At 30.8% G+C, this 13,442-nt stretch overlaps 1 protein-coding gene across 2 annotated transcripts in view; it reads right to left on the bottom strand.

Annotated features, from left to right (window-relative positions):
• Nucleotides 1-13,442, bottom strand: part of LOC140436967 (uncharacterized) — a 499,062-nt gene that overhangs the window by 372,798 nt on the left and 112,822 nt on the right. For both annotated transcript variants that reach the window (XM_072526155.1, XM_072526156.1), the window contains exon 2: nt 4,733-4,862. In XM_072526155.1, the coding sequence (XP_072382256.1) occupies nt 4,733-4,862 (130 nt within the window). The remainder of the gene's footprint in view (nt 1-4,732; nt 4,863-13,442) is intronic.

Raw genomic sequence — 13,442 nt, 5'->3', positions numbered from 1 at the left:
AGTTTTTAATCTATTTTCTTCCGTTCTTGTTTGTTGTAAATGTTTTCTTACTTGTGAGAGATACATTGTTTCTGTTTCCAATTGGGGGTGACACGTATCCAGGAAAGTTGAAAGGTTTTGAAACATTATAATAAACAATCAGAACATCTATTATCACTCACTACCTTTTATACCATCATTAACACCTAAATTAATACAAACACTAAAGGTTATTGACAATATAAAAATAGCAACAAAGAACATCAAAACTATTTCATCTTTATATTCCAAAACTAAGTATCCTATAGACAAATTTGAAAAAACATTTAGTAGTAGTATACAGCATTAGTTGTACTCAGTGTGAAGCTGAGTATGTTGGTGAGACCGGAAGAAATCTTTCAAATCGCATTATTTCTCACAAAAGTGATTTCAATATTAAAAAACCATCTTGTGCTTTGGCAGAGCATGTGATCGATAAAGACCATATTATGGATTTTGATAACAATAATAACGTTATGTAGTGAAAGTAATAAATTCAAAAGGTCTTTTTTGGAAATGGTTTGTATTAGAAAAAGTGATAATAATTTAAACAAAAGATCAGAAATTCAAAATCTAAGCAAAATTTATAATTATATTATTTCTTTATAGTTTATATATGAGACCTGTAAAATATCACATTTTGATTTAATTTTCCATATATCTGTTACATTTTTTCAGACATTTATCAATGGTGAATAAATATTCTTCTTTTTTGTTACTAAACAAAAAAGAATTTTTAAACAAAATTTTATTTTTGGCAATATAATTGTCAAAAATAAAAATTGTAAGTTAGCATTTATGACATTGAGGCTTATTTGTAATTGGTCGCTATTCTAACTTCTTTATAAATTCAATTGTTTTTGTGTTAAGAAAATGTTTTCAAAATTATATTAAAATTTCAGAGAAACATTTATTAGATAAGGACATTTTTGTAGTAATTCTTTTTGAAATGTATTAGCAGCAATTTTTTATTAACCAAATTAATTTTATTTGTTGAGTTAACAAAAAATTTTTTGTTTCTAGTTCAACTTTGTAAGGTATTTTGTCTTTTTTAGCAGCTCTTGATAATAATTGTAAACACAATTGAAAGCTCGAGATAATAAATAGTTAACCAATAACCCCTTTTATTGACTCCAACCCATCCAAAACATTTATATATATATATATATATATATATATATATATATATATATATATATATATATAATAATCAACAAGTAATGAAACGTCGTTACCTTAACCTGGGCCTGCGTCATCCATAACGCTTTTTATAACAGATCATACTCAAAAAATTTCAAATAATTTTCGAATTATTTTTGAAGCATAAATCTCAATTATTGTAATCAAAATGACATGTTTTGGATGACTTCTTTTCCGGGATTTTCCGATATTTTACAAAGAAAATTATTAAATACAAAAATATTAATGAAATACTTCATTTGAATCGATTTAGTGGCTTCATCCAGTTACTTATATTTCTAGAGACCACTTTCTTAAAAATTGTTATTTTAATTTTAGATTGAGATTGCTGATCTTTGTACAGCTACTGTTAGTGATATGTTCTATAGTTTTTAAATTAAAAATGATTGGTGTATCTTATTAAAAAAACTTACAGAGAAGTTATTGTGTTTGATGATACATTTTATTGAAATATTAAAATTTATCCAAAAAGATTACAAATTACAAAAAATTTTCGGTCCAGTCGGACTATCATCAGTGATAGTAAAATCATAATGACACATGGTCGATGTTATAGGATTTCATATAAAGGGAACCTACTTGGTTACTGTTCGAAAGGAGGACGACTTTGTACAACAATTAGAACCAGCCGACTTAGTGACTGCCAGTCAGCTAAGTGACTTCTTTCTTGATTGAGTCAGTTGGCTTGCTAGAAGTGACTTTCTTCTTGATCTACTCAGTTGGCTGGCTTTAATCGTTGGATGAAGTCGTTCTCATTTCGAGCAGGGAACATGCACGTTCCCTTTATGTGAATCTATAATTTTACCTTTATGTCCCTATAACATAGACCTTGTGTCAATATAATTTTCCAATTTACTATGATTGTCATGTAATCCAAAGGTTTTAAACCTATTTTGGTAGCTTTTTTAATTACTTTAAAATGTTTCACTGATGTTGATATGAATGGACCGCAAAAGTTTTGAAGATTTATAAGAATCTTGGATAAATTTTAATATTTTAATAAAAATATACAATCATACACAAGAAGTCTTTACTTCTCTACAAGTTTTTTAAACTATGGTATACAGCCAACCATTGGCAGTTTTCCCTTTTATTTTCTAATTTTTATTGTTTTATTGTTATTTTAAAATTCTCTATTTATAAGTAAGCTTTATACCGAATTTTTTTTAATGAAATAATATTCTTATTCTATTTATGGTCGAAATGATTAATTTTTAACTTTTAGTGGTCGAAAAAGTGTTTTTAGAATTTACTATTTTTTTACTAGAAGTTTTTCTTTCGATCACCAGGCAGTTGCAAGGTTTAAGGCTTCTTGCATGATTTTAGCTAATACCTTCTTCTTCTTCTTATGCCTTCTATCGTCCATTTTTGGACATAGATATCTCTTAACTCCTTCCATCGATTTTTATCCTGAGCAACATAGTTCCAATTTGTTCCAGCTATTCTTTTTATGTCGTCTACCCATCTCATCTGTGGTATTTGTCTTGGTCGTCTATCTTTGTAATTTCTCCGATATTGTATTGTGGCGTTCCAACCTGGTGTGGCGTCTTTTAGTTTAGCAATGTGACGTGCGAAGCTCCATTTAAGTTTGGCAATTTTTGTTGTGATTTTTTTCAACTTTTTGTTTTTAATCTTACCCAGTCGTTCCTCTTTTTATCTGACATTTGTATACTAACATTGCTCTTTCCATTGCGCTTTCTATTGTGGCTAGTTTATTCATATTGGCCTTGGTTAGGGTCCAGATTTGACATTTATATGTCATGATAGGAAAGATGCACTGATTAAACACTTTGTTTCTTAAGCATTGAGGTATTTTGCGGTTCTTTAGTATCCAACTGAGTTTATGCTTATCCAAATCCTGCCTATGCCAGTCTTGCACTTTTTTTCCGCACTTTAGTTCTCTTTGTCAAGTTTCTGTCATTTACAGTTATACGTCTGTGATTGTCTGTATTTGTCCTTGTTTTTGATTTTGTGATATTCATTTTAAGGACGACGTATTGTCTGCGAGTTCCTTTATCATAATTTGTAATTCACTCGAATGTGCTCGATATAATCACGATATCGTCAGCGAATTTGAGGTGGTTTAATTTATTGCCATTAACGTTGATGCCAAATTTTAACCAATTTGTAGTTTTGAAGACGTCTTCTAAAGAATTATTAAAAAGCTTTGAAGATATTACGTCGTCTTGTCTAAGTGCTCTCTAGATGGGGATGGGATTTGTATTTTCGTCTAGTTGTACCATCATAGTTGCGTTTTCATATATATATATATATATATATATATATATATATATATATATATATATATATATATATATATATATATTATGTATTAGTTGCCTATATCTCGAATATATTCTACAATTAATAATAGCTTGTTCTATAGCCCACATATCGGTACTATCAAATGCCTTTTCATTGTGTAAGAAGGCAAGAAATACGAGTAGTTGGTAATGACTTGCTTTCTGTATCAGTGTTCTCACTATCAGCAGATAATGTACTATGTATATCCTTTGCGAAAGCCAGCCTGTTGGTAATTACCTGGTAAGCCAACAGGTTGGTGATTATCCATTATGTAAATCAACCGATTAGAGCCACTAATACCTGGTAACAGCTAATACCTTTAACCACTATAACTAGATCATCCGAAGACCTTAGAGTGCGAAATATTCTCGAAATGTCCTTTAAACTTCCCTAAGAGATCGTCAACCACTAGTGCGCACAGTAGACGTGATTCTTTCTTGAGGACAATATTTTCCTACTTTATTGTCGGTTGACTGATCTATTAGGAATATAATAATATTCCTGGTAATTAGCATGTATTGAAGCCTTTTAATCGTAGAAGGTAGTATACATTAGATTATATATTACATTCTAGGTAGTACATCTTATGTAACGTGATAAATTAGGTAAGTATTTACTTCTGTAAGTATTTAGTATTTTTAGCGGGGAATATTTGGTTTGGATTTAGATTTAAATTTACAATTTTAAAACTAAATTAAGTACTTGATCCATTTTTACATACAGATCAAAGTTATTTTGTTTACAATTATGTAATAAATGCCATTATGCGAAAGTGCTAAGCATCTAGGGAAAAAAATTTAGATTTCTCAACCTCCTCCAACTTAATCTCGATGGCAAATGTTATTTTTTATAATTTAAATGCACTCATACTTCCTTTTCTTATATTCTGATTGAAATCTTTTCTTGGAAACACTTAGATGATCAAACATTTTATTTTCAGATTTACAACACATTGATTTTTCGCTGAAACGGATATAATTTTAGCGATAATAGATCCGAAAAAGCCGCTCCAGCACATATCCCCAACGACTTCATTTTCTTTAAAAAACGGCGGTCTTTGAAGGACCAATTTCAGCATCGCATCGGACGGATAAGTTTTTCCGAAATCCTAAGGGTCATAAATAACCTGTGACGCATGAAAAGAAAGAGGCTCTTTTACAGCTAAAAAGCCGTCGAAAGAAGGACGACTTCTTGAATGGGGGGTACTTACCGGTCACTAAGTAACTGTGATGGAATTGACAAACGGCATCGGCTTCGTACCATGAGATGCGATCTCGGAAATAACGGTAAAATACGGGAAATCCTTCTTCGGGCAGCACCCACGTGTTGCTGATGTTTACCTAAAAAAAAGAACAATATCTAAGTGGACTTTTACGATATTTATAAAAGTAAGATATATGGATCGGAGAATAAAACACTTCAATTATAGTTACGAGGATTTTTTCGTAAATACTTCTAAGAAAGCAAAACTTTTTTTATATAACTGGCATTACTTTCTTATGTTTTTTCACGCTCAGAAACATTTAGAAAATAAAATAAAATGCCATATTTGTATTTGTACCCAAAATGAAGCTCTTGTCAGCCAAGTGTAAAAGATAAGATTGAAGAAAAATACCACATAAAAAAATCTGCCAAATCTCAAGAACCCTACATACCCTACATACATACAGCTTATTGGGCACAAACAAAAAATTTAAGCAACTCAAAGAATATATCTTGTCTATAAGGAAACCTGACGAAGGTTGTGCAAAAACAAATAAAGAAAAGGTAGAAACTCTTGCTGAACATCTAGCCTTTATTGGTTCAAAAACATCAACAGAAACTTGTACACATTCACACCTATATTAAAGATGTTTTCAGGTAAAAAGAGGTTAGTCTTTGTATGTGGGTATATTTTATTTTATAAAAACCCTTAAAAGGGCAACATTAAAAGCACGAACGTTTTCGGAACAACTGTTCCATCATCAGGTTAAAATACCTAAAATAAGTATAAACCATTTAATTACAGCAAACGTGGTTTAAAATTTTGACTAAGGTCAAAAAAAGCAAAATGGTTATACTTACAGGTTACCATGCCTGAGCCACCAAAATATTTGGGTAAAAACCCTTTAAAATGTAATGTGTTACCAAAGATTGTACATGATGTTAATAATATTATATGATGTTTAATATTTTAATTAAATTTTACTTCAGGTAACATACACCCATGCTTAAGTGAGTTCCAGTGTCCGGAGAGTAAACCTCTTCAAACGGACTTCAGCTGGTAACTGATTGATAAGAAGATACCCATGAACGGTGTCAAAAACAAAATGTCAATGTACCATGAAACAATATTAGTTAAACATAGTATAACTACAGCCAAAAGATTAAAAAACTTTGATGATGTTAAAATGATAACAGCAACCCAGGTATTGGGATTTAAAATTTTTTTTTTTATAATTATTTAATATTGGATATAAAAGATGTAAATTACTGGTGTTGTTGAAGGTCATGTTTAAGAGAATGACGCATGCATTAGGCAGCTTATATTACTCTTTATCGTATGGAGTGTGGTCTAAAAAGTGTAATTTGTGACGAATTAGCTTAAATATATGGAAATGTCCTTTTATGTTGCTTACATCTAGGACAAGGAAAAAATAAATAGTATATATTTGTAGCTAATGTAAGACTTCGTATTTAAATGAAATAGTTTAATACTGCTCGTATCGTAAAAATTTTTAATATAAGTGAGTCCAATAGATTGAGAAATGGGATTAAAAATCTTCCGGCTGAAGGAATTAAAGTTATAATATATGTGATTAAATTTTAAAAAAATTGAAAAGGCTGAGATCCTGAGACTTGGCAGGAATAAAAGTAAATGAAATGACTAAAGAATAAAGGAGAGTGGGATAAAGAAAAATAAATGAGTTAATCAACAAAATTAGAGATGAAAGAGGTCCTTCATGCTTAAAGCATCTAGCACCCTGAACAAAATATATTTTGATTATATTAAATTTGGTACATAAAAGCCTGAAATTTTATTTGTGAGTATGATGTACTAAGTTGTTGACTAAGAGAGGGGGGAGCAATGGTTGATTAAGGGTTTTGGCAAAGTGGGAGAAAGTGAATTCTGATGAATTGCTGGATTGTGTTTAAATGGTTACTGAGTTTAGAACTAATGAGTGGATGGTAGATATATGAAATGACAGAGAAATAGCAAAAGAAAAAAGAATGGACAGGAATATGATGTAAACGTGGAGATTGTAAAATAATGAAATAGTGAGGTATAATAGATATGATGTTAACAATAGGGGGCTGAAAAAATTCTTTTGGAGGGAGTGTTGTGACAGTAGTGTAGAGAGAATGGTTGTTTTAAAAGCAACAATTGTTGAGAAGGATTAAGGTGTTGACGTTTATAGAGGAAGGTCAGATAAAGAAGATGGGGTAAATTTGAGAAGTGTGGGTTATGAGAAGAGTTGTCGGTGTAAGGGTTGAAAGTCACGGTTGAAAGATACATGGCGATTAACGCAGTTGGGGCTTCTTTGCTTTTCTTTGACTATTTCCAAGTCTTCACATAGATCTAATTTTAGAAAATTTTTTTGGGGTATATTATGTAACAAAGAGACGTCTTCTGGTATGTTGAGGGTATGTTTATGTTGTGCATTCCTGTCCATTCTTTTTTCTTTTGCTATTTCTCTGTCATTTCATATATCTACGATCCACTCATTAGTTCTAAACTCAGTAACCATTTAAACACAATCCAGCAATTCATCAGAATTCACTTTCTCCCACTTTGCCAAAACCCTTAATCAACCATTGCTCCCCCCTCTCTTAGTCAACAACTTAGTACATCATACTCACAAATAAAATTTCAGGCTTTTATGTACCGAATTTAATATAATCAAAATATATTTTGTTCAGGGTGCTAGATGCTTTAAGCATGAAGGACCTCTTTCATCTCTAATTTTGTTGATTAACTCATTTATTTTCCTTTATCCCACTCTCCTTTATTCTTTAGTCATTTCATTTACTTTTATTCCTGCCAAGTCTCTGAGGATCTCAGCCTTTTCAATTTTTTTTTTAAATTTAATCACATATATTATAACTTTAATTCCTTTAGCCGGAAGATTTTTAATCCCATTTCTCAATCTATTGGACTCACTTATATTAAAAATTTTTACTTAAACCAAACTATTAAAATAAACATGCTTATCTATATAACACAAAAAAATTAGTCAACAAAATAAAATCAAAAATTTATAAACACAAAAAAATGTATTTATTAATTATATTTATTAATTATGGCTAAAATGCGTACATACAACAAACTAGTAATTTAATAAATTACAGATCAGATAAAAATAGGCGATATTTCAAGAAAAGTAAAATAATTATTATTTTAAAATTCAATAATAAATAATGAGTTGTATCCACCACAATTTTTTGACCAGAAAAGTTTTTGGTGCGTATTATACCCGTAAATTATCATTAGGTATATAAAGGTTTTACAATCTTTATATTCAGGAACAATGATTTGTAATCTAAAGATCTAACAGAGTTGAGCTAATATAAATCACTGAGGATATCTTGATTAGATCATTGATTATAAACCACACATAGATACCTCACTCTTAAGGTCGTGGCATATGATCGTGCACGTTGCGTTTCCAGCACATAGCGTTTCCGACAAATATAATTTAAATGGTTTTAAATATGAACAACGCACACTGTCCGGAACATTGCGTTTCAGACACTTAACGTTTCCGTTCAGTATATTCGAAAACAATATTTTACTGATGCCGACGGCTGCGTAACGAGTCGTAAGCGGTTTGAAAGGATAATGTTAATTAGATACCCGTCGTTTTCCCCTTGTTGTTTATTTAGGTCTGTGTTTGATTTTGATAGAGAGTATTTAAAAAAATAATTTTCGGCTATTTTGTCATTTATGCATGTGTTTTTATTGCTTTGTAACAATTAATCACGGAAGTGATAAACAATTAGGAATTTAATAATAATTAATAGGTTTAACAATTATTTTAGAATGAATAGGATTCAGTTTAAATATGTTTTAAATTTAATTTCACCTTCAGTTAAAAAACAAAATACTACATTTAACGAAGCCATACATATCAAACCAAAAAGTATTTTTAAAAAGAAGAGGTATCACTTCCGTACAAAAGTCCTAATTGTTTATCACTTCCGTGATTAATTGTCATAAAGCAATAAAAACACATGCATAAATGACAAAATAGCCTCGAAAATTATTTTTTTAAATACTCTGTATCAAAATCAAACAAATTCCTAAATAAACAACAAGGGTAGAACGACGGGCATCTAATGCACATTATCCTTACCAACCGGTTACGACTCGTTACGTAGCCGTCGGCATCAGTAAAATATTGTTTTCGAATATACTAAACGGAAGCGTTAAGTGCCTGAAACGCTATGTTCTGGACAGTGTGCGTTGTTTATATTTAAAACCATTTAAATTATATTTTTCGGAAACTAAACGCTATGTGCTGGAAACGCAACGTGCACGATAATATGCCACGACCTTTAGGGTAAAACGAATTCAGTGTTAAACTCCGCCCACTTACACCTCTTTGCCCCTCACGCCTAAGTACTACCAGACTGAATTGTGGCGACATTAATTCAAATCTTTGCCAAGATTGAAAAATAAATTTGAGTTACCTGTTCCGGCCATTGTCTAGTGCAATAGATGACAATATAAGGATGGCATTCAGCATTTTCACAAATAATTTTAACGTGCTTGTAATCTATATGATTGAATTCCGATTTTACTTCAGAAAAAACGCTAAAAATTGATTAATGAAAACAGTAGAGGTTTTCTAAAAATTATTTATTTATCAATTCACTACAAAAAAATAACAAAATATAAAATACATAATACAATTAGCAGTGATAAATTACATCTCATGTAAATTACTTTTTTGTAGCTTTTCAAACAAATAAATTAATTTCGAGAATTGATACAAATTAAAATATTTCAAGCTAATATACAGAATTTATTTCCAGATTTAGTCTATTCACGATTTAACGAGATCTAACGGATCTAACGAGTTACAAATGCAAAAGTGTTAAGAAGGTTACAATGTTACAAAAGGATTGCGAGGTGATAAAGAACATCAACACAAAAAAGCTGGAATATTTAGGTCACATTACCGAAGGTGCGAAATATGAGATATTAGGCTCATAATACAAGGTAAAATTAAGGGTAAAAGATCCATAGGTAGAAAAAGAATTTCCTGGCTGAAAAACTTAAGAGAGTGATATAGTTACAGCTCAATAGATCTTTTCAGAGCAGCCGCCAATAAAGTACGGATAGCTGTGGTGATGGCCAACCTTCGATAGGAGAAGGAACTTCGACAAGAAGAAGAGGATATAAATTTTGTTCTGATAGTAACATTGTACTATAAAAAATTGACAATTTATCTAGAAATGGCAATATAGAAATCAATTATATTCTGTACAAAATAAGAAATTGTATAGAGGTGAACTAAAATAAATATGATTTACTGTTCGATCGAATACTTTTTACATTTAAAAATTTTCTGAGGACTATCTGGAATTACGTCATAGAGGTTTTAAAAGCAAGTAGTATTGAGTACCAAATCATCCCATATTTTGGCATATGCAGATGATGTTGATCTAGTTGCCCGCACAACACGCAAGCTAGAAGAAATGTATATCACCTTGTCACACGCCTCAAAAAATATGGGCCTGCAAGTAAATGAAAATAAAACTAAGATAATGGCATCAACACCCAACAATAGAGCCAGAAACATCGGCCACCAATTCACGGTTGATAATTCTACCTTTGAAGTGGTGGATAAATTCACATACTTAGGCTCCCTGATCACCAAGGAGAACGTCATGACGGACGAAATCAAGCGAAGAATAATCCTAGCAAACAAATGCTATTTTGGACTGAGTAGACATATGAGAAGCAGAAACTTAAGCCAAAAAACAAAAATAACCATATACAAAACCCTTATACAACCAGTGTTGACATATGGGTCGGAGGCATGGACCATTTCCAAGGCAGATGAAAATCTCCTGCTTATATTTGAACGAAGTATCCTGAGACGAATATTTGGTGGCATCTGTGAAAATGGTGTTTGGAGAAGGAGGTACAACTACGAGATATATCACAGATATAAACATATATTTGTTGGTAAAGACGTAGTATCCTTTATAAAAATAGGAAGACTAAGATGGGCAGGACATCTGGCAAGATCACAGCAGAACAACCCTCCTAGAAGAATCCTTATGTCACAACCTGTGGGAAGTAGAAAAAGGGGTAGACCAAATATCAGATTGAGGGATGGTGTAGATGAGGATGGTAGACAAATAGGCGCAGCAAACTGGCAACAGTTGGCAATGGATAGAACTGACTGGCGTAATAGACTTGGGAAGGTCAAGGCTCTTTTATAGGGCTGTAGCACCAATGATGATGATGATTGAGTACCAAATGCAATTTTAACTTTGACAAAATACCACAAAATACCAACGTTAAAAATGAATAATGCAAGTGCTTATCTTGATTAAATGACAGGGAATTTCCAACATATAAATAGTTGGGGGCCATCTGCCTAGGAACAATAGGTAAAAGCTGATAAACGGACAGGATTAGAAAGTTTAAAGCATCACTAATTAGTTCATATTTCAAAACAAAGTAAATAAATATATTTGAATGTCAATTCTTTTCAAACTAAGATTGTAAAATAAAATTTTAGGAAAAAAAATATTTATTATTTCCTGTTCTCAAGAAGTACTTTCATTATTGACAATATCGAAACAATTTATTATTAAAAGTCGAGAACAATTAAAAATCACGTTCATATTTATATGAAAGTGCTATAAAAATAAAGGTATATTACTCTTGAGAAGAATTAATATTCTTTAACAAACTTGGTATACGACTCATAATATTTGACATCTGATTCTTTCATTTTGAGTTTTATGATATGCAAGTTTTTATCAATAATACATTTTTCCCTAAACTGAATAAAAAAGTTTTCCATATGATTCCAAGGTTTTAAGATATACTGATATTATAAAATACTTGTTAATATCTTATATTATATCTTGTTAATATCTTATTGTAGATAAAACACATACTTTTGATCTAGCATTATTCTCTTCCACGTATAAAACTAAAGAAAAATCAGCTATAATTAAGTAAAAACACATGTTATTTTTATGAACGCCCTAGACTCAGTACATTGATATAGTTTAGAGTAACATGTATTAAAGATATATTTAGTTAGAAAAAAAGACGTTTTCATATTTATTTTAAGTACAATTTGTGATGTTTTTGGTTTGTTACTTTTGTGGCTGTCATGTCAGTCTGTTGAATTTTTTGATGTTTATTTGTCAAATTTTTACATTTTGAAGTTTATTTACCGTTACTTTTATCGAAAATAAGTAATTTTCTGTGAATCTTTTCCCTTTTAGTTTTTTGTTTACTTTCATTAACGTTATACCACTGACTAGTTTTTAAAAGTTTGATTTTTACCAAGAATTTTATAATTTTTCTTTTATGGTCTTCACCGCTTTCAAGCCAATTAGTAGTTAATAAAATATGCTTAGTCACATAGGTTTAAATTTTTTCAAAAACTGTATTATCTACTTTAAATTAATCAAAAGCCTCGTCAAACATTTCTGACAATATTGTAGTAATAGTAACAAACAAATCTGATGGCCTCTGAAGAAACTTTATTTCTTCGTTTGCGCCATAATCTCTGAAAAGTAACATTAGTTCGTGTTTCTGTAATAGAATTTTATTGTCTTTTAGCAAATCTTCCTGGCATTTAATACAATTCAAATTCTTTATAACCTTATAGTAAATATAACCCGCGACATATATGTAACAGCACATGTTTCTAAATTTGTTATGCTAGATTTGCTGGAATTTGCCGTGCTTAAAATTTGGTTGTCATTATTTTCCTTTTGCTTGTCTAAAGATTTTTCTACATGAACTGTTTGGGTTTCAATGGATTTGTCAGACATTTCGACGCTGGTTACTTCGTGGGTTAAATCTAAATTATCAGTTTGTGCTATTTCACAATTTCCATTGTCTAAAGCAATTTTTAGTTTAATATTTGTGTTATGCTTAATGGCAATTCTTAACTGACTAACACTAGGTGTTGGATTGTAACCACCCCTATTGCGGACAATCGAGAAAAAATTTTCTAGAGGATCTTGGTTCAGAAAAGATGTTAAAAGATATGACACATGATATTTTTGAAGTTCCTCCCACAAACATAAAACTGACAAAATTGTCCACTGAAAGCCGTGTAGACAGTGAATATTATTTCTCTCTTTCTGATTTTCAAAAACTTTAATTTTTTAAAAATATTCTAAACCTGCTTTTAAGTTTTAAGTTGACTTGCTTAAAGTTGACATTGGCTTTCTGTTTGGATTACTATCACTACAATATTTGCTGTTAAGACCATCAAAAATATTATTTATAATTTTCAAAAATTCAGCAGTATGAGGAGCCGTTTTGGTGTGTAACTGCCCTACAGCTATAGCTGTTGATATTGCTAAGGCAACTGAGTTGGAAAAAATTTGTGCTGCTAATTTTACACGCATTTTTTGAAAATTATTAGGGTTTATATGAACGTCTGTTATTTTCACCATGCATCGTGCTCTCACATTGGTTCTATCGATATTGTATGTGTATTCAATATCTTGCCACGATATTTGTTTAGAATCGGCAAAAAAACGTCAACTTTTTGTTAAGAAAATTATTTCTTAGACTTTTTAATAAGTGGGGTGTATCAAATACAGTGAAAATCCTCTGATTTCCTATTTCTATTGCATGCTGATCCTTACATGCGCCTAACAGCTTAAATAAAGCTCTATTATTAGATGCTTGATCACACACTAACACTTTTGGTATATACCCAATGATG

This window comes from Diabrotica undecimpunctata, chromosome 3 (genome assembly GCF_040954645.1).
Source record: "Diabrotica undecimpunctata isolate CICGRU chromosome 3, icDiaUnde3, whole genome shotgun sequence".
Lineage (NCBI taxonomy): Eukaryota > Metazoa > Arthropoda > Insecta > Coleoptera > Chrysomelidae > Diabrotica > Diabrotica undecimpunctata.
This window is presented reverse-complemented; position numbering and strand designations above follow the sequence as displayed.